The following is a 22307-nucleotide window of genomic DNA, read 5'->3' on the forward strand; positions in this document are numbered from 1 at the left end:
GCTATTCTATTATCTAAACATATGAAGTAACTTCGAAGAATCTTTTCAAATAATAAATTTGGAACAAAGAATTAGCAACGACAACAGCTACTTGGAAAAGAGACCACCATTTCACACGATCGTTTGTGGATTCAGCAGTATTTCTATGAGTTCTTTCTCTAATGACGATATAACTTTGTTCATCTTGGACTTCCTTGATTAACTTAGATAATTTTCTTACCGATCCATCCAAAGTTTCATTATTTGGATCATCTAAATCGACATAAACAGTCCCATGAATATTGAATGTAACATCCTTGGTTTGAACACCTGAATTTTCATTAATGAAACAGTATTCAAATTTCCCACCACTTGGAGCAGAAATAGTAACTTCACCATGAGATTGGTCGACGATACTCTTCAATGCTGCACTTCTTCCAGGAGCAAAAATGACAAAATCCCCATTCAATTGAGTACTAGATTGTGGATCTCTATCACCGAATTGGAAAGAAACAGAAAATTCATCACCTTTGTTTAAGTTTTCGAAAAAACAGCGACGACCATATGCTGGTAGTAGAACATTATGACCTAACGTGAAAGTTGCCAACCAACAGGAAATGATTAAAATAGTAGATGGTAATCTCATAGTCCCTTTGTATTTGGTTTTCCTTTATCCTTTGGGATAAGCTCGTTTACTAAGATCGAAAACACGGTCAGATTAAACAAACTGTTGGAATTTTGAATTTTGACGTGTTCGTGTTTTGCCGTTACACGCGATAGAAAATCTGAGTGCCGGTAATAAACCACTATAAGCGATTGTGCTACGTATTAAGTGGATAGGAATACGAATTAAATAAAAGAAGTAGGGTGGTAATTTAATAAAGAGAATTGAGCTAAAATACATAGATAAATTGAGATACAAATATATTGAGGTGGATTCATTAAAATAAAAAATTATAGTTGTAGGATGGGAAATAAACTATTAACAGATCCTTGGTTTGACATATTATGTATGATAAGGTAATGAAAATCATAAATTGAAGAAATGCTGGAGTTATTTTCTTTTATCATCTTTATTTTTCTGAATATATTTTCTTCATTCAAGGTCAAAATAGGGTAGTAAAAGTGATAGGATAGGGAGGAAAAAAAGTCTTTAACGGATTTTGAAGTAATTTTAGACATTAATACATTTGGAAACCTTCAATTAATTTGTTGTATTTTATTTTTTCATATATTGATTGTTTAAGTAATATTAATGATATTTTTTCTAAAATCATTTGTCGTAATAGTATCAAATTTTTAAAGCGAATGACATTGAGAATTGTTGGGAGAAGGAGAAAAAAGAGGGAGAGAGAAAGAGAAAGAAGTAAAATAGAATAACTAAAATATTATTATTTCATTATACTTTCAAATTCCTATAACTTCTTTTGTTTTCTTATTTCTTCTTTCTACCACCTTGTTGCCTTGGCAAACTCTTTTGTGCAGGTTTCAAAATTTGGAATGAACATAACAAACTTTCATCCACACTCATCATTGCACCGGCATTATCGAATTCACCACAATAATTTGGAGCACTGAAAAGCGTTACTAATTGCCTCTTACTAAAGAATTCATAACCATCTTCCACGACTTGATGTGCTCTACAAATCAATTCCATATCTTGCTTTTGTAAAAATCTATTAACGACATCAGGACCAAAAGTAAATGAAACACCTCTATCATTTTCACTCCAACCGACAATATCTTTATCTGGGTCAGACCATAATAAATCACATAACAAACCGACATCTGGGATATCAGTTGGTCTCATGACTCTTCTAATTTGTTCCATACTATTTAAATCAGGTGATAACCCACCATGCATACAGAAGATCTTTTCGTCGATGATTGCAGCAATTGGCAAACAGTTAAAACAATCTGTGAAAGTTTTCCAAAGTTTGATATTATAACGTCTTTTACATTCATCATAAAACCCATAAATTCTATTAATGGAGGCACATTCGTGATTACCTCTTAAGATAAAGAAATTTTCAGGATATTTAATCTTGTAAGCAAGTAACAGACAAATTGTTTCTAAAGATTGTTTACCACGATCAACATAATCACCTAAGAATAAATAGTTTGACTCTGGTGGAAATCCACCATATTCGAAGAGACGCAATAAATCGTAATATTGACCGTGAATATCACCACAAATCTAAGATAATAATGATAAAAAGTTAGTAATAAAGTTCAAATAATAAATTTAATACATTGATTTCATAAATCCAGTCAGGGGAAATAGATAAAATTTCGCGCATACAAAATTTTCTAAAAATTCTTTGTAACGGGGGCAAACAAAAACTTACAGCAGTGCGAATAATTATAAAATAATCTCGAAGGCTGGGTGGAAGGGGTCTCACTGTAAATATTCTGGATAAATGAATTAATGTATTTGTTGTAGTGTGAAAAGAAAAGTAACATACCTTAATTGGTGCTTCCAATTCTAATAAGATTGGTTGTTTAATGAAAATAGATCTTGCCTTGGAACAGAGATATCTAATCTCATGTTCTTCCAAATCCACTTGTTGTCCTGGCTTGGAGCCTCGAACTTCTAGTAATCTATCGATAATGTTATCTACATCGACTGCTTGTTGATCCATATTTTATAAGCCTTTATATTTGAGGGGTGGTCTATTTTTTTTTGTTGAACAAATGTGTAGAAAAGTTCCTTAACAAATAATATTAAGCCTTCTTTCTTCTTTGTCGTAATGGGAGGGTATTTAATTAACAGATTTGATGAATAAACACTTTGTTGCTGTTAAAGAAAAAGTAACTAGAACTTCTTGAACCAAAAGAAAAGGGTGAGTTTATAGTTTCTGTTCAATGGATGGATCAAACAAGGAGATAGGTAATTGTTTGTACTATACAATTAAAAGTTGAGGAGGTAGTAGCAGCTAATAAATGAGATTAAAGAGGGACTAACTAAGATCAAGTTGAATAAAAACACTGATGTACTAATTTTTGAGGATAATAACGAAAGAGATGAATGGGATGGAAAGGAACAACGACAACAAACTGAACTGAAACTGGTGGTGTTTTTTTTTTCCAGAACGAAATAGGAAAAAAATCGTAAGAAGCGATCATTACCCGGATTAATCTTGTGACCTTAAGTTTTGCTTATCAATTCAAAGTTTCTCCGAAATTTTATTGTTTCTTGATTTGGTCAAGTGGTAATTTCCTTCCTAAAAGGGTTTGGGTTCGAAACTACCTTTGTGAACAGTAATATTTTATGATGAATACATTCGCGTGAACAATCTCTGAATCAAAACCCTTTGGGTTTTAGGATTAGAAAACTTATGTTGCCTTCCTTCTGATATATTATTTTTTTCTACACCATTGCTCTCCGTGTGCTCAGCAATATCAATATAGGAGGAACAACCTTTAATATAAACGTCGTGATCTTTATTGTCTTGAATATGTTGATTAGATAAACACTGCATGTCTGCGCAAATACATGTGAATTCAATGCGCGACCCGATTAAAGTTATTGTTAAAATTAGGATTTTTCTTCATCGCATAGAATAAGCCCATTCTTGAACGGTAATATACAATACTGAATAGAAGGCAACTATTGATAGGTTAACGGTAAGCTTACAAAAACATTCCCTGTGGCAAATCATCAATTTGGAACTTGTAGCAGGAATTCATTTGTTATTTCTGTTGAACACAGTTTGGTATATCAAGATAAATCCCTCAACAGATAAATAGATGACCGACTTACAGCCTACATACACAACCTGTTATCAACTAACACCACCAACACTACCAAAGGGATCCGAAAAGAACTTAGATGAGGCCGCTAGGAAAAGACTTTCATTGGACTGCAGGACTGGTGCAGCCATTTCCATAGCAAGATCAAGCATATTTGTTCATGGTGGTTTAACAATACCTTTAAATTTATCAAAGGTTAATTCTGTATCATTACAAAAGGAACTGATCTTATATTTTGCAAAAATCAAAGATAGTAGTTCGTCCTTTAAAAATTTAAATGATTGGATTAGCTCAGAGATATTCTACTTGGATTTAATTACAAGAGCATGGCAAAGAATTGAAATTGAAACGTCATCAGAAAACTTTCAAGAAAGATTGTTTCATTCCATGTGTTCTGATGGTTCAAACATATACATATTTGGTGGATTAATGGTGTCACCGCAAAATGATTACGAATTAATCGCAACAAATGAATTATGGAAATTAGACCTGTTAACTAAAAAATGGACTCTAATGAGCAAAGATCCTTTAATTGCAAGAAGATTTGATCATTCAATATTTACTTTACACACAGATGAAGAATCAAAAGATACGAAATTAGTTGTTGTCGGTGGGTTGAACAATATGGATCAACCTGTAAATTACATCGATATATACAACCTATCAAAAAATGAATGGGAATCACTTCCGAATACAAATAAAATTATTACAAATATTGCCGGTAAACCTGTGTCTATTACTCATGATCAAAATCGACCAATTTTAATCGAGAATAATGAAGCAGATATTCCAACATTGACTTATTATGTCACTGACAATACAAATAATAACCCACTTGATGATTCGAACGCAGATGGCCAGGAAAATTTAGTTTCTCCTATTATTGCGTTGCCATTAGTTCCAGATTCTCAAGGTATTAGAATTAACCCAAATTTCACGCAAACTAAAGACTGCCTTCAAATACCTTTCAATCTACAATATCCTAATGGTGACTATGTGGACCGAAATTTGGTACTAGCTGGGTTTTACCCAACATGCAAACCATCGAACCTTCATTGTTTTGTTTATGATATCTCATTGTGTAAATGGACAGAAATCAGCTTGAGTTGCGATCATAAGGATCTTCATCAACATCGATTTTGGAAATTGTTTATATGGAATTCTCATCGTCAGGCTCTAGTACTAGGTTCATTAGATGACGATGGCTATCTTCCTTCTGTTCAAAAGTTTGACTTTCTACTCGTATTTGCACTCCCCATGTTAAATTCATTTAATAATATTAAGATGTCAATGAATGTTCAGAACAACCCTGTATTATTCACACATAACAACAGTAATTCAATTTCTAATGATCCGTCTTTGCCAATGTCAATCCCCACTACCCCCATCGAGAGAACTCACACATCACTTCCGAACCCTAATAATGTACCAAATTCTACCTCCAAATTTGAGAATTATATTAAATATATTACAAGACCATTAGAATTAGAGTCGTCAACTTCTGTTTTTCCTCCACACGCAATGGTTTTAGGGAAGGATGCATTAGAAATATATGGGAAACCGTTATCCGATTTTGAACTTATCACAAGTGAAGGTGACTCTATCGGTGTTCCCTCATACTTATTAAGAAAAAGATGGGGTAGATATTTTGATTTTCTGATATCAGAGGGTTATGCAAGAGTTTGTCAAGAATATGAAAAGCAAGAAACTAAATCAACTTTGATTAAGTTCTCTCCCAACACATCAATGAACCAAAAAATTCCATCAAAGGATCAACCCTTTGCTGCATCTTCGAGTGCATCATTAGACGCATATTTTAATAATAACAAAGGAGCAGGTAATACCGACTCCAGGAAATTACGCGTAAATTATTCTACTTCGCCCAAAAACTCAACAACAAATATTCAACGAGATCATCCCTTTATCTCTTCCAAACGGTCCCCCACTAATTCACAATATAATCTTTTGCATATCAATAATAGTGAAGATGATATAGGGACAGAAACAAACAATCGCTATGGTACAAATCTTTACGAGGATTTCAAGACTATGAACTCTAAGGCTAATATGGAAAAAAATCTTTTGAATTCTACAACAAGCTCATCAACCGGTATGGTATTTAGAGTCCCATTTCAAGAATCTCATCATTCAACTGCGACATCTACTTCAAGGAAACATAAAGGGAAGATAAAAAAACAACACGATGCGGGTACCATCCATGTAAATAAGAGAAGATCTTTTTTAATTACCAATCAAATGTCAAATTTGAATAAGTTAACGAACCCAATGGAAGATATTGGCAAAGGCAATCGCCGTGCGTCTCATCCAGCCCACTTATTTAGCGACATTGGTCAAATAACTCCACCAAATAGAAGGAGTTCTTTAAGAGGAGCATCTCGTACAAATAATAATTCAAGAAAAGCTTCCATAACATCTCAAAATAGTGCAATATCGTTTGTTAGCTCAACATCAGATAGAAGAGGGAATTCAAGAGCTACTACAAGACATAGTGTTGGAAGTGGAAGTCTTCCAGGTTCTCCAAGATTAGGGTTTTTGAATATATCCTTACCAGCACAACAAAGACTACCTTCTGATCCAATTCCACCAGTCCCATTATCACAAGAACCGTTAAAGCATTACAAGAGTCGACAGAATTCTTATATTGAACATCTCCACTCCACAAAGAGCAGTCCGTTTTCTTCTCGAAGATCGTCTTATATCAGGAGAGCAAGTGTCCCAGAAATAAGAATGACATCTACATCTTTAGATAAAAGGATGTTACAAGGTTCATTATCAAGTACCTCAGATGGTAGCGATACATTTTCATCAATATCTGATCACCTTGACATTATTAGTATCGGTTCGGATGGGAAAATGGAATTGGAACCATTATTAACTCCAAGATCATTATATATGCCATGGCCCACTATTACAATAAAGGCATTTGCTGAATTTTTCTATACTGGTCAAATTAATGGGAAATGGATGTTGGCACCGACAGCATTAGATTTATTAACTATTTCTAAATTGTATGAAATTCCATTGTTGTATGATTTAGTGAGTGAAGTTATTTATGCTATCATTGGACGGAAAGAGGAGAGTCTATTTGTTAATTCTAAGTCATTAGGTGCGACTTTTGAATCCAAAGTACGAAAATATTATCATTATAACGATGAAAAAATTAAGAGTTATTTAGATTCACATGACTCCTACAATGAACTTAAGAAATTGAAGAGTTCGCTAGAGATGATTGATAATGGGTTACTTGATAATGATTTACTAAAGAGGTTTTCTAAAGATTTTTCCATAAGTACCACTGCTAGTGAATTACCTATAGGAAGTACATCATCTCCCCGTCCAGAAGGGGGAGCAGTCCCTACTGTGTATGCTGGTGGTCCAAGGGATAGTCATAATTCCATTGGTTCAATTGTGTATCCATTACAAAATATTCAATCTCAGAATTCTAAGCGTTCTGTATCCTTATTTTCGCCCAGACCTAAGGGGAAATCAAGTTTGAGTAAAGAAATTGGGACTTTACATATTGATGAGAATCGAAACAAGAGTTCTGATGATATATCAAGAATAAAATCTGTTAGTCCCATGACTTTAAAATCGGAAGCGAAAAGTGTTGATCTCACCGATCAGCTAGAACAAGCAAGATTACAGGATCTTTCTGGGCTTGAAAGTGAAGGGAGGGCGTCAAGTAGCAAATCATTCCCAGATTTTGTTGGAAAGGATGCACTAGAAGAATTACAAGACTCTTCTAATTCAGATTCTGATGATTTTGATTCTCAATTAGGTTTACTATCGATTCCAAGAATCAGGAAACAAATAGAAGAAGGTGAACAACATGAAGAATCGATTGATCCATTACATAAGATAAATGCGATATTGCAGAGTCCCTCTAAGGCGGTTGGTTCATTTTTGAAACCGAATGGTAATAATATACCAGGAAAATCATCAAAAGATGAAGCTAATGCAGCAGATTTTGATTCTCCTACATTAGAAAACATGATTTCTCCTAATTCGTTGCCACCAATTGACTACGTGATGAAGGTAATTTATCGAACCTCTGTTTTAGTAAACGATACGAGATTGATGTTGAGATGCATTGATTGTGTGGAATTATCGAAGAACTTGAAAAATATTAGGAAGAGAATAATGCAAGATATGAATCGAATGGACGATGAAATGAAGAAATCTGCAGATCGAGAAAGTGAGAAGGCTATTTCGTCCCTGAAGAAGAATAAAGCAGATTTATCCATATCAATTTCCAGGAACGCGAGAGAATCTTCTAGTAGTTTCAAATTAAAACCATATTCTCCTACCACTGCGGTGGACAGTTTTCGAAGAAGCTCATCTAAAGTATCACAGAGTGGCATTTCCCCAAGAACTTCCATTACCAAAGAAATGGATGGTTCAGATAAGATGGTTCAGCCTCAACCTCAACGTGGGAAATCTAAGAGTCGTTACAGTATGTCGCCAAGTATATCGACGACCTCATTGAGTTCCACAGCTGCATCGTTCATGTCGCCCAACTTCATCTCGAGACCAGGTTTAGCGACTAATACGAATTCAGGGACATGTTCTCCAAAGGCTAAGAAGGACCAAACAAGCAGTAGTAGTACATTCTCATTTTTCGGTAGCCGGAAGTGATGCATGTAGATAGATAGATAGACAACGGATACATAAATGTATAAGTATAATGATTTGATAGATTTTTATGTTTTTGTACACCAGTGGACTACAAGCAAGAGGATACGAAAATATACTATTACATTACTAAAACAGCCTCAGTTGATTATAACCAAAGCACCGCTATAAAGGTGGTGAAAAGCCACGGTACAATCCACATCGGTCCCAATAAGACACTTACAAAAATAAATGCCTCTGGAACCGTTAAATCTCAAATTTTTGAGTTCGGATGTTAACACATGAACTAAAGCCTCTCCTCATCGACTGTTATAGTTGATAAGGATCTTTAAACTTTGAACAAAAGATAGATAATGAGGAATAGAAATTTTTATGAATTCAAGAATGGCAGCGTTTGCTTGTTTTTATAGTTGGCGCGAATGGTGGAACTGACGAGTAATGGTGCCTGGGTTTCTGAAAATTTTGTTAGGCATGACAATGTTTTAGGGTATGAGATGATGTTAATTGATGATGATTAGATTAAAGTACGTCGTATATATATATATCGATATTGTTAGATAATAATAAAAATTCCTTTACAATGCAGAAAAAATAAATAGGTTATTAATCGCGGCGACGGCGATACTATTTTCTCTTCGATGCCATGAGAAATGTAAGATACTTTTTTTAAAATCTACTCCGTTGCTCCAATCTTTGCCCTTTGTTGATCTCGATGATAGGGAACTTGATCTTTTGTTCTTGAATACTGTTTTGTCTGCTTGCAGTACTATTTCGTTATTATTGTTATTCTTGTCTGTTGTGTTTGTTCCCTTTGAGTTTGATTTACGCTTCGAGTTATTATTATTATTATTATTAGTATTATTATTCGGAGATGCTGATTTGAAGTTTCCATCGTTATAATTGTTAAATAGATCATTTTTTGAATCTTGACTAAAGGTTTTTACTATACCTGTGGTGTCATTTGCGTCTGTATTTATCACATTTGGATATATCATGAAATTATTATTATATGAACCAGTCATAATACTTGTACTATCTCCGCTGAAATTTACTTCAAATTTATCAAAAATGGCATCATTTTCATATGTGTCACTCAACCTCTCTTTCAATTGATCATGAACGTTAATAGTTTTTATTGGTTTATTATCCATATTAATATCCCAAATTTTCACCGTTAAATAATCTCTTGATGCAATATACCGTCCATTGGGGCTAAATTTTACATCTGAAATTGAAGAGGTAATTTCAGTAAAGAAATTATGACTAATTGGGTCCATATATTCCTCGAATGTCTTGGTCTTATAGTCACATAATGCATTTTGTCTCATATCACATAATTTAATGGTTCCCTTTGATGATGAATACATGAATAAATTACAATCTTGTGGATGGAAAACAGCACTTGTGATAACTTCAGTCAATTCTTCCATATTGGTAGGTTTTATATCAACAATATTAAAACTTTGATCTGGTATATCCAAATTCCACAAATTAATTCTCAAATCATCTGCACTAATAAAAGTTTCCTGATCTGAATTGGTGGAGATGGAATTGATATGATACGTATGTGCATTACTATAAATTCTCTTTGGTGCAGCTGCAATGATCTTATCATGTTGTGACAATTGAGGTAATTTCAAATTCTGCAATGACAAAGATGGTAAGTTCTTTGTTGATGTTGTGGTAGTATCCAAATTATTTTCACTAACCAACTTAATATTTTTCTCGTACACTTTCCACAGTTTAATAGTCTTATCGTTAGTACTCAATAAGAAATGAGATCTTTGTGTAGGTCTCAACCATTTGATTTGATTAATTTTTTCTTCAATCTCCAAGGATTTCAAATAATCAAACTCAGCATCATGACTTTGAAATTCCGTCAGGAATTTATATTCACAATGTTTATTTGCCTTATTTCTTTCAAAAAGGACTACTCGTCCACCTTTATCCCCCGTAGCGAGATAATCACCTGTATGATCGAATTCCACAGCGGTGATTATATCAGCTTCTGTGACTATTATATCAGCCTTATCGCCGAAACATTGACTGAATTTGAAGTTGTAGTTGTCTCGAGGCATGAATTAATGATATGGTATGCTAATGCAGTAGATATGTGTTTGTAAATAAATATATTTTCAAAAAAAGGGACAATAGGAGAAGGGGTGTTGTTGTGGTAGATTTGTCTTGTATGAATGTAAGCGGGGCGGTTGTTCGTGCTTGTTTTGTTTAATTGACAGCTTGCAGATGGAATGGGGGTCTGGGGAGTATGAGAATGGGAGAAATGCGGTTTGTTTGTTCTTATTCAAATGGGAGCAAGCATCATTGATTGAGATTTAGATTGGGAATTGAATATGGATGGATGGGATCAATGGCGAACCCCTCAAACGGCGTCGTGCAAGGCGATGAATAAGTCTGATAATTTAATTTAATTTAATTTAATTTAGAATAGATGATTCGTTATATATATTTATGATATTTATTTATAAGGCCTTCTTAGCGGCATCAGCTGGGGAAACCTTGTTTTCCCTGTTGAATCTTGGTCTTTGTGGTGGAGCTCTAATCTTTCTGTTTTCTCTTGATCTGACTCTAACGATTCTAGCGTGAATGGCACAAGAGACACAGTAATGCAACTTGTTGTAAGTCTTTGGCAGGGCGTATTCAGCGTAGACGGAGGCTTCAGATAAATCTCTCACTGCGGCGGCTTCCACGATGTTTCTGATGGCCATTCTCTTAATGGCTTTGTCCTTTGGAATGGATTTGGAACAGTTGACGCATCTGACTGGCTTGACGTGGCCTCTACCCTTCTTGTTTCTCCCGTTGGAAGCTCTCTTCTTTGGCATTGTGTGTTGTGTTTGGTGTGTTTGTTTATGTATCTGTATAGCGTGTACTATTAGTGCATTATCTATGTATGTATATGGATGGATAGATAGATTCACAGTAGATGGATGGAATTTCCGTTGTCAGTGATGAAATTGTGATAGCCGCTGTTCTTTTTTGTTTAATTTTATTGTTTTTGTTTTGTTTGGTGGATGGGTGTTGGGAGATGTCTGGGTGTGCAGTCTTCAGTTTATTTAAGCGCCAGATCAAAAAACATGGTATTGTATATATGTAGATGGATGGATGGATAAACAGACACACACACACACAACCACAGCATGGACAGCAGCAGTAAATGGGAGATCCAGCGTGGCAGAAGAGAGTCCCTGCAACAACGCAACGCACTGCTCACAATGAGACTCACAAACAGTCCTCAGAAGACTAACGTCAAGAAGAGGGCCCCATGGAGGGGATCCATGAACAGTGGCTCCAATGGCAAAACCATCAGCAGAACTCCAACAACAACAACAACAAGAATTCCCTCACCCGCTAAAAAATACGGCAGGATGTTGAACGTTTCGCCCCCCAAACCGTTATCGCTGGACGATTTCGAAATTGGGAAGAAATTGGGGAAGGGCAAATTCGGGAAAGTTTATTGTGTGAGGCATAAGGAGACCGGTTTCATTTGTGCCTTGAAAGTGATGGATAAGGCGGAGATTGTTCAATATAATTTACAGAAGCAATTTAGAAGAGAAGTGGAGATACAAACAAGTTTGAATCATCCCAATTTGACCAAGTTATACGGACATTTCCATGATGAGAAAAGAGTGTATCTGTTGATGGAATATTTGGTATATGGCGAACTTTATAAATTGTTAAGGTCACATGGGCCCTTTAATGATGTAATCGCATCGAGGTTCGTGTTCCAGATCGCTGATGCATTAAACTATTTACACGATAAACAGATCATTCACAGAGATTTGAAACCGGAAAATATACTCATTGGGTTTAATAACGTTATTAAATTGACAGATTTTGGTTGGAGTATTATAAATCCAAGGGGTGTCAAGAGGAAAACATTGTGTGGAACCATAGATTATTTATCTCCAGAGATGATAAGATCAAGAGAATATGACGATAAAGTAGATGTATGGGCCCTAGGGGTACTCACTTATGAATTAATCGTTGGATCTCCACCTTTCGAAGAAGATACAAAGGAATTAACATACAAGAGAATCTTGAAGAATGATATAAAGTTCCCTGAAACAGTATCACATGATGTCAAAGATTTAATTAGTAAATTATTAAAATATAATCCATCAGAGAGAATTTCCATGAGAGACGTAATGAAACATCCTTGGATTATCCGCAACAAACCATTCTGGTAATTTGATTAACCAATCGTATTACTTAATTACTTACTCCACGTATAACAATAGAATTACATAAGCGAGCGTTAAATTTCTCGGTAGGGTAACTACACAGTTTTACTTCACCGAATCATAACATCACATTATTTATCACACTGAATAATAAATAATAAATAAACAATAAAGTATCTAAAGGCAGGTCTATCTAACCACAAGTGTGAATTATTTAACGCTCCTCTCCCATTCTCTTCTAACCCCAGATTAGAAAAGCCGGAACACAAAATGGCGGGCTCTCCATCCAAGAATATAATAAGGGCCACTTTGAACAAAACCGACAATGAAACTTCTCAAAGAAGAGCATCAGCACCAGTACAAAAATCTGCCAAACTGGCAGTCACTGAAAGATATATTTGTCCTCATCCAGATTGTAACAAATCATTTACTAGACAAGAACATTTATCAAGGCATAAATTGAATCATTGGCCCAAAGAAATTTTCGTATGTCCCTTTATATTCCCAAATACAAATATTACTTGTAATAAGACTTTTGTAAGAAAGGATTTACTCATTAGACATCAGAAGAGACATACCAAGAGTAAAAACAGACTGCATGGCAAAAATTCACAGGGGGAAAGAGAATCCAAATTTAAACCCAGTATATCCATAGCGACAAATAATCAGACAGAAAAGAATAAAGGTGCACTAGCACAACAATTACAATTGAATGATACTATGCTGGAAAATATGAGTACAGGATCTTCTGTATCATCTATTGCACCTTCCACGGAAACAACTACTGCAATGGCAACTCCAATGTCTAGAGCACTTTCCACCTCGGTGTCAGTGTCACCCACTTTCCCCACACAAATACATCCTGTTTCATCGATAAGTTCCATAAGAACAGAATTCCGTGATTCCAGTAGATCACAAAAACAACCATCGAGGTCACAATCTTCATTCTCGAACCATAATAATAATAACAATACTTGTCAACAACGAGATATAAGAGATTTATCTGCAATTAACCCAACTTCGAGTATACCGCCTTCTAATAATAATAGTTTCAAACTAAATTCCAATATACCGCCAACTAATAACAATACTAATAACAACCCTCAATTCGTCAGCTGGTTCCTGGAGTCAGGGGAAAACAATAACAATGTAAAAAATAATAATAATATCCATAATGAAACAATGTCTAATAACACTACTACTACTAATAATAATAATAATACTAATAACAAGGGAGCACCATCCACCAACTCTTATAATATTCCAAATGCGATGTCAAATGCCATCTCAATGGAACAAAATCCAGGTATATGGTCAGAGCAACAAGGTTCTATAAATCCTGATCCAATAACAATACCATCGACAACATCTTCCACATCAAATTTACTAAAAATGCAAGATTTATTTTCTGTGGATTTCCTGAATAATGACCCTTTACAAAGCTTTTTGCAAGAACTTTCAGCTCCTTTACCAACAAATGCAACAAAGGATTTTAATAATCTACTGGACACAAATAACACACCTCTTCTAACAGATCAACAACAGCAACAACACACATCACAGCAGCAACAGCAACAGCAACAGCAACAAAATATTTCTGCAAATGGAATAACGCCCCCACCCACATCTTCGGGCGTATCAAACTCAAAGGCACACCCATACCCTTCAATAACAACTCAGGTAAGTGATAGACCAAACGTATTATCAAGCTTTGCCAGTGAAAAGACTTCGGCCACAATGGCAAAAGATAGATCGATAAATCAATTATCCCCTGTTAAAGAAGTTAAACTACCTTCGTTTGCCTTGCAAGCTCCCAATACGGATAAACAATCATCAAATTCGCCTACTTTACCAGCAATTTCTCCAAGCACCATTAAAAACATTGAATCACATCTGTACAAGCAAAAATTGAAAAGTTCTATGAAATCAATACCATCGTTTTTCTATCCTGATCCAACCACAAAATATAATATTTCCTTGGAAAAATGTAATGAATTATTTTCATTGGTACCAGAATTAAGATATGTGCCAAAGAAATCTATCGTAGACTCCATCAAATCATTCTGGTTGAATTTTCACCCGCAATATGGTCTATTACATAAACCATCATTCCATGTAAATAAACAACCACCAATATTACTACTGTCTTTGATAATGACAGGTGCCAGCTACCTAGGCGGTAATTACAAAGAAACGATAAGTGACCCCATTTGTGGACCTTTACGTTGGATTATCTTCTCACATCCAGATTTCCAACCTCCTTCACAAACATATATTATCCAAAGTTTACTATTACTAGAGGGATATGAAAAGACAAGCACAAATCGGTACTTACATGAAAGATCATATCTACATCATGGTACCACAATTCAATTACTACGCAGAACTCCGTCCTTGGGAGGACATCCATTATTTCGAAAAGATGAATCTAAATCCATATCAATAAATAATTTAACCAATTTGGAAGACGTTTATAAAGAATGGATTAATTTTGAAACATTAAAAAGAGTCGCATTTTATGCATTTTTCATGGATACAACACACGCAGTCGTATTTGGATATTTAAATTTATTCATCACTTTTAATCAAATTCAATTGACTTTACCTTATCCGGATAAAATTTGGGAAAGTTATGATTTAAGTTATGAAAAATTGGTTGAATTCGGGTTGGATCGTGGTTCCACAGGCAATGATTCATTTTCTAATGTGTTAAAGGGCGTATTGAATAGGGCAATAACTAAATTACAAAATCATATTCAGAAAAATGCTTCGTATGATGAAACTGATGATTTATTATTAAATGCCAATATTCAAAGCGTGTTTAGTAAGCGAATTATACTAGCTGGGATTATTTCTATTATGTTACAATTGAAAGAAGAGGAAAAAGAGGATACTTTTACCAGTTGCAATTACCTTGCAGGATTGAAAATACCATCACCTCCAGGTTTGGAAAATAGAGGAATATCATGGAAGGAAATAATTTCGTTTACCTTAGATTATTGGCTCATTAATATTCAAGGTGATTGTACTGAATTGGCTCAAAATTTTACCCTTAACGTGAATGGCACAGACGATTCTGAAGATAATATGGATGATAATAGTGGCGATGAAGACGATAGATCAAGCTCTCCTTTGAATTTAATACTGGCTGATACTAATTCAACGTGTAAACTACCTGTCTACCATATGTCTCAAGTATTCCTCAGGATTTTCCATCATGATTACTATATTTATGCTGGTGCCCCATGGAGAATGAACGTTAGAATTGGTGAAGATGAGTACCAATTGATATCCACTAGAATACTTAATTTTGCTAAGGATCCATCGAACGGTGGCGTCGCCATAGTTTATGCATTCCAATTCTTATTCCAGATGTTTATAGATAAAGCTAATCCGGACAGAATTATTACAAAATATGACGTTAATTCAGAATACTGCATTACAAGACCAAATACAATGGCATTAACCTCATTATTAATATGGTGCCATAATTTTGTATTGTATGGACCCGAATGTAACATGTGGGATAATAGTCACGCAAAGGATCAAGAAGATCAATTAACTACCGCTGCTGATAACAATATAAAGAAGGAAGCTTATAGGCCCATTGAAACGTTTGAAGAATATTTGACAAGAATGTATCGCTATCTCTACGTTTCTACAAAGCAAGATGTTATTGATTACCAGAAAGAAATTTGGAACAAGGCTCAAAGTTTGTCGACCCTTGAAGGTAATAATAACCTTTGTGGTATGATGTTTTTCATGAGAGAGTTGTTTGCTGATAGTTACTGGGATTTGGGTAAAGAATTCAGTAGATTATTTGATAATTGTTTTGAAAGAAGTTTAGGTAGAGTTTCACCCACATGTTACAATATGTACGATGCAGAATTATAGAGAAGGTTCTTACAATTGTTGTAATCTGTTATGCAACTTTATACAAAGTCCATAGAATCTCTTGTATATATATATATTTATTAATTTTTTTTTCCATCTTCTGGTAATCGTTTCGTGTTGCCATATTCGGCTGATATACCAGTGCTGAGATGTTGCTGGAAACGTTCCAACAAAAGCAAAATAGGCTTGTTTTCTGGACAATAGTTATTCGAAGCTAATGTCCTTAGTGAAATAAAACATATATAATCTCCTTTGCAAATTAAGGAAAGAATTTTTTTCTTTTTTGTTAAATGTAATATCCTGAAAAGGAAGTATGTGTGTGTTAGTTGTGGAAAAGTTATATATACTGCTGTACATGCATTACATATTCAACGCGACACCTTCATATTGGCTAGATGTATTGACATAGTACTCTTCTGATCCCACGGTCTTATCATCAAAAAGCTTGTCTATATGTAAAACCATCCAAATTAGTAAATTTTCAGTTTGTTTGATAATCAGTTGACAACTTTGGGGATCCATTGTCGTCGTCGATATCAATTCTGGCAATAGACTGATCAACCTCAATAAGTGAACTGAGCCGTAAACTGCTGATACTTCCATGGTTTCCTTCAAATGTTCCTTCAAGTAGTTATCATATTGCAATCTCTCTAATCTGTACAATAATAGTCTTGGTAATGTTTCATTAAAATACAATTTCAATCCCTGGCAATATTCATTCAGTTGCGATTGAAACACTAATGAGTTATTTTCGGGATCAGAAAGTTGTTCAGCTTCATAGTCATCCAAAATTGAATTTACTGTCCTATTGCATGGTAATTTTATAATCTTTTTTTCTTTTGTAATGGATTCCCAGTCATCGACTAAGATAGATTTTAATTTCATGGGAATATGTAGGGTTATTCGAGGAAACGAGTTGTTGTGATGATGTAACTGTTGTTGAATAACTTGGTGTTGATATGATTGTGAGGTAGAAGAGGACGGTAATGGGGGTGATGTCTTCCTATTGGAGGAATCGGTGCTATAACCTTGTGATTGTTCATTGCTTAGATTCCGACTCGATCGGCTGTGGCTACTTGTATATGGTTTCAAAATTCCATTAGATCTGCCATCACTTTGTTTCCTCTTATTGGTACCACTTAGGTTATGTAAGTGCGTTGACGAATTGTTTTCACTAGTAGATGTTTTCTTCTTCTTTTCTTTCTCCTTCTGTTCTTGTAATTTCTTGGCCTCCTTAGCATCACTTGCCAGTTTTTTCTTTAACTCAACATTTTCATTATTGAATTCTCTGATTCTTGTATTTCCTATCCATTCATCCCAGGTAGATTTCCAACCCTGGTAATGAATAAAATAACATGGAAAATTAATTATCTCCGGTGGTATTTCATCTTCTTCTGCAATTACGTCTTTCTCCACTTCCTTTGGATCCTTTGGGTCAGAATTCCAGGTGGTGACCGTTTTCGTTGACGGATCCCACATCTTCAGTATCTTAGCCTCATATAATAATGGGCCATGGAATGCTAGGCATTTACCGCCTAATTGAAACATCTTGTCTAAAGTCTGTGCAGTTTATTCTTTAAATTTAGCAGGCAAATATGGCTAGAATATGTGGTTAAAGCAACACGTATAGTCTAAGTTAGTTTTAGTACACATCGTGAACTAAAATGTTTAAGCCCGTAGTAAAGATTTATTGTTTGTTCATTCACTTCAGTTACGTATCAATAAATGTCACCCGGTCACTCAAAAAAATGAAAACAAAGCAAAACTGGAACTGTCAAACTTCGATAATGAACAATGAATGGACAATTGTTGGACCCTTCAACAACTTTACTATCAGCTTAAAATCTGAAATTGTATTTTAATTGAATTATAGCTATCACAAACGTTATATTCCCGCCGGTTACGAGAATATACTACGCATATATCAGTCCTACGTTTTGCTCCTGATATGTCGCAACAACAACAGCAGAAACATATTGTAGGTATTCACTACGCCGTAGGTCCCAAGATTGGCGAGGGTTCCTTTGGAGTTATCTTCGAAGGTGAAAATTTATTGAAAGATGCGTCCAATGAACCAGTTGCCATTAAATTTGAACCTCGTCATTCAGACGCTCCCCAACTAAGGGACGAGTTTAGAAGTTATAAGATATTGAATAATTGTACAGGGATCCCTCATGTGTATTATTTTGGCCAGGAGGGTATGCATAACATTCTGATTATTGATCTTCTAGGTCCGTCTTTAGAAGACCTCTTTGAATGGTGTGGGAGACGCTTTTCCATCAAGACTACTTGTATGATTGCAAAGCAAATGATTAGAAGGATCAAGGATATCCATAATCATGACTTAATTTACAGAGACATTAAGCCTGATAATTTTTTAATTTCTCAATATCAGAGGATTGGTTCGAATGAAAAATGTATTAATTCCAACGCTCATGCGGACCCTAATCTGATATACTTGGTGGATTTTGGAATGGCCAAGCAATTCAGGGATCCAAGAAGTAAGCAGCATATTCCATATAGAGAAAGAAAATCATTAAGTGGGACCGCTAGATACATGTCAATAAATACCCATTTCGGTCGAGAACAATCCAGAAGAGATGATTTAGAATCTCTGGGTCATGTCTTTTTCTATTTCCTAAGAGGCTCATTACCATGGCAAGGTCTAAAAGCTGCCAACAATAAATTAAAATACGAAAAGATCGGATTAACTAAACAAAAATTAAACCCTGATGATCTTTTAATGAATAATCACATCCCAAAACAATTTGCAACATATTTAAAATACGCCCGTTCTTTGAAATTTGAACAGGATCCTGATTATGATTATTTAGTTTCTCTAATGGATGATACGTTGAATGAACTGAATTTAGTCGATGATGGACACTATGATTGGATGGATTTAAATGACGGTAAAGGTTGGGATATTAAGATTAATAAGAGAACTAATTTGCATGGATATGGTAACCCTAATCCAAGGAACCAAACAAAGACATACGATCAAACAAATACGAATATAAGAGCTCCTAAGGTGATGGATAATAATGTCCATAGAAATATGAACATCGCACAATTTTCCAAGAATCAAAATATGCAACAACACAATAACATACGAGATAGTTCTAATTCGAATCAATATCAATCCATTAGACAACCTATTCTTAATCCTCGTGTATCATCTAATAAGAATAATACCTATAATTCAATAGGTCAACGAATAACGACAAACAATGATAAGAAGTCAAAAAATTATAATAATAATAATGATCATCGAACAAATTTCCACGACACTAACTCCGGTTCCATCCGTAGTTCTCAAGACGATAATAACAGAAGAAGATGGTCAAAACTATTCTGCTGTCTTAACTGTTGTTAAGAGGAAGTAATTTATTAATGAAGGGACGTGTGGTCTCTTTGGAACCCATTTTGTCACATATTTATTATATTAATAACCTATTCGGTCATTTGCATATTTTTTATAATGGTAAATAATTCTTAAGAACTGCATTTATGAACTAGTCTGTAGTCTGATGACATGCATCTATTACATAGTCCATATTTATTAGATTATCGTTAAAAAGATTTATGATTATATATTATAAACTGTTATTTATAACTGAATTGTTGAACCGCTCAACTTATTTAAAGAATATATTCCGGTAATGTCATTTATTTTATTGGGTATTATGGGTTTCACCTGTCCTGAACTGCTTGTTTCATGCGCTATTTCTATTGAAGAAGAATCATCCAGATCAGATGGAATTGATGTGGAGAATAAAGACATTTGATTAGTTTCTGCCCCACTATCCACGTAATCATGATCAAGGGTACCAACTATCGTTGATGATGAATCCAAAGAAACATCCTCTGTTGCATCTTCTTTCTCGTGTGTTATTTCATACTGGGCCAGATCATTAGTAATTGGATGTTTAACTTCACATATTTCATGGATACCCAATTCTTCTAAGCTTAAGGTGATTAAACCATTCAAAGTTGAAGAATTTTCCATTAAAATTGGACCATTACTTTTTACGTTATTTGAATTGAAAAGGAAATTACCGCATTGGCTAACGCTATCCATGTCTTTTTGAATAGAATCCCAGCCTTGTGCCAATGTAAGTTTATCCACTTTATTAGAATGAGTCAAATCCCAAGAGATTAAATTATTGAAATCATCACAGGAATATAGTATTTTCTTACTTTCGTCGTAAACTATGGATTCTACTATACCACGCTGTGGTAAGATATCACAAATTGGTTCATCATTATTCCTGATATCCCATATCTTTACGGTATCATTAAAACATTGTGCAATAGTGAATTCATCAATCCATTCACAAGCTAATGATTTTATTGGTCGATTGTGTTGAAGCCTATTGGGCAGTTTTGGAGTGTATAAGTTATTAGTTGTGGTAGTTGAAGATGGTGAACGAAGATCTAGTAGGGATATACCAGAGTTATCGAAATTAGAGCCACATAATGCAATGATGTATGAAGTGAGATGATTAGTTGCAAATGATTCCACGCCGGGGAAACTTTGAAGGAATTGAGGTGACGTTGATTTTTCTAAATCATAAATGAATAACGAATTATTGATTAATGATGTAAACCCCTTATCATTACTCCAAGGAAGCACTTTTTTCACTGGATTAGACGAATGGGATTCTAACAAAGTGCTTATATCATGGTCAGCTTTGGTTGGTAACTTAGTCAAAAATTTGCTATGATTGAACCTTTTAATTATTTTTGCATTTGTCTCAGAGTTTCTATCAGTGGAAGTGGATATGAGGTTCACATACCCATCCTGATGTCCTGTAAGGATTAGCTGCTCGTAGGAATCTCCATGAGGGTATATTGCAGAAGAAATTATTGGTTTTCCAGGCACTGAAATCGATTGTAATTTATGCAATCTCACTGTATCATCATCTCCATCAAATGTTTTCGATATACTGAACAATTTCAAATTATCAGTTGAATCCATATTAGTAATGACAAGGTTATCCCCATCGATTGAAATGCCAGATGGAATAGTCTTCGATTTTGAATTTGTAGTTTTATTTTCATTTGATACGTTCCAGTATTTCGATTGAAGTCTCTTAGTAGTATAGAAATCTTCCAATTCTTCTGAAATTTTCCTTAGAGTGGGAGAACCAAGTCTTTTAGTATTAGTTTGCCATGACCTTTTATAATTTCTAATACTCTGAGAGCCATCATCAGTTGAGGCCACTCTTGTCTTTTTCAAATTGATAGCAGGTTGACGGAAAAGGCTAAGTGGTTCATAGAAAGTTGAATGTTCCATATTGTTATTGTTGTTAGTTACAGTTGTAGCAGACATCTTAAAATGTTTGTCGTTGTTGAGGTATGATATCTAATTCAGGGAATTAATCCTTAACCCAAGCTTCAACTTCTTAAATACACTTGCAAACGCAAACGAGGAACCGCATGACCAGCAAAAGTAGACCGCAATAAAACTCTACCCCACCCAATAAATGCTAACCTGACCCAGCAACTCGTCTATTATTAGTAAACATTACTCGTCTCGTTAGTACGGAGGCTGTCCTTGTTATTGTTGATGGTGTTGTTATGCTGGGCGTCTAAATCCGTAAACAACAAAAGTAAACATCAAAGGCCAGCGTAAATACACCGTGAAAAGCGACACACACACTTTGTGTTACCCGCCCGGACTGCGCGACAAACAATTCAATTCCAGTTCACTTGTTAGCAAAGTGGAATGTGGAAATCATTAGATCGCTATTGCTACGTACGGTCCCTATCACTTGACAAACAATTACGTAAAGGACAGCTGACAGGCAACCCACTAGACCATTG

General features: G+C 34.9%; 10 protein-coding genes across 10 annotated transcripts; 4 read left to right on the top strand and 6 right to left on the bottom strand.

Moving 5' to 3' along the window:
- Positions 1-13: 13 nt before the first annotated feature.
- Positions 14-625, bottom strand: EMP24 (Emp24p; the record flags this gene model as incomplete). The annotated part of the gene is made up of 1 exon (XM_003674852.1): positions 14-625. One exon carries the CDS (start codon positions 623-625, stop codon positions 14-16), a length of 612 nt encoding a protein of 203 aa, XP_003674900.1.
- Positions 626-1414: 789 nt separating this feature from the next.
- Positions 1415-2621, bottom strand: GLC7 (type 1 serine/threonine-protein phosphatase catalytic subunit GLC7; the record flags this gene model as incomplete). The annotated part of the gene is made up of 2 exons (XM_003674853.1): positions 1415-2176; positions 2445-2621. The coding sequence occupies 2 exons, from the start codon at positions 2619-2621 to the stop codon at positions 1415-1417; spliced, it is 939 nt and encodes a 312-aa protein (XP_003674901.1).
- Positions 2622-3729: 1108 nt separating this feature from the next.
- PMD1 (Pmd1p) lies at positions 3730-8388 on the top strand (the record flags this gene model as incomplete). Its single annotated transcript, XM_003674854.1, has 1 exon — positions 3730-8388. The coding sequence occupies one exon, from the start codon at positions 3730-3732 to the stop codon at positions 8386-8388; it is 4659 nt and encodes a 1552-aa protein (XP_003674902.1).
- A 572-nt stretch (positions 8389-8960) lies between these two features.
- On the bottom strand, positions 8961-10463 carry NCAS0B04470 (CDC55 family protein; the record flags this gene model as incomplete). The annotated part of the gene is made up of 1 exon (XM_003674855.1): positions 8961-10463. The coding sequence occupies one exon, from the start codon at positions 10461-10463 to the stop codon at positions 8961-8963; it is 1503 nt and encodes a 500-aa protein (XP_003674903.1).
- Positions 10464-10865: 402 nt separating this feature from the next.
- Positions 10866-11225, bottom strand: RPS26B (40S ribosomal protein eS26; the record flags this gene model as incomplete). Its single annotated transcript, XM_003674856.1, has 1 exon — positions 10866-11225. One exon carries the CDS (start codon positions 11223-11225, stop codon positions 10866-10868), a length of 360 nt encoding a protein of 119 aa, XP_003674904.1.
- Positions 11226-11540: 315 nt separating this feature from the next.
- On the top strand, positions 11541-12590 carry IPL1 (aurora kinase; the record flags this gene model as incomplete). The annotated part of the gene is made up of 1 exon (XM_003674857.1): positions 11541-12590. The coding sequence occupies one exon, from the start codon at positions 11541-11543 to the stop codon at positions 12588-12590; it is 1050 nt and encodes a 349-aa protein (XP_003674905.1).
- A 264-nt stretch (positions 12591-12854) lies between these two features.
- Positions 12855-16478, top strand: SDD4 (Sdd4p; the record flags this gene model as incomplete). The annotated part of the gene is made up of 1 exon (XM_003674858.1): positions 12855-16478. The coding sequence occupies one exon, from the start codon at positions 12855-12857 to the stop codon at positions 16476-16478; it is 3624 nt and encodes a 1207-aa protein (XP_003674906.1).
- Positions 16479-16838: 360 nt separating this feature from the next.
- On the bottom strand, positions 16839-18026 carry EAF3 (Eaf3p; the record flags this gene model as incomplete). The annotated part of the gene is made up of 1 exon (XM_003674859.1): positions 16839-18026. One exon carries the CDS (start codon positions 18024-18026, stop codon positions 16839-16841), a length of 1188 nt encoding a protein of 395 aa, XP_003674907.1.
- A 400-nt stretch (positions 18027-18426) lies between these two features.
- On the top strand, positions 18427-19854 carry YCK3 (casein kinase YCK3; the record flags this gene model as incomplete). Its single annotated transcript, XM_003674860.1, has 1 exon — positions 18427-19854. One exon carries the CDS (start codon positions 18427-18429, stop codon positions 19852-19854), a length of 1428 nt encoding a protein of 475 aa, XP_003674908.1.
- Positions 19855-20088: 234 nt separating this feature from the next.
- On the bottom strand, positions 20089-21813 carry DSE1 (Dse1p; the record flags this gene model as incomplete). Its single annotated transcript, XM_003674861.1, has 1 exon — positions 20089-21813. One exon carries the CDS (start codon positions 21811-21813, stop codon positions 20089-20091), a length of 1725 nt encoding a protein of 574 aa, XP_003674909.1.
- Positions 21814-22307: the final 494 nt, after the last annotated feature.

This window comes from Naumovozyma castellii, chromosome 2 (genome assembly GCF_000237345.1).
Source record: "Naumovozyma castellii chromosome 2, complete genome".
NCBI classification, from domain to species: Eukaryota; Fungi; Ascomycota; class Saccharomycetes; order Saccharomycetales; family Saccharomycetaceae; genus Naumovozyma; species Naumovozyma castellii.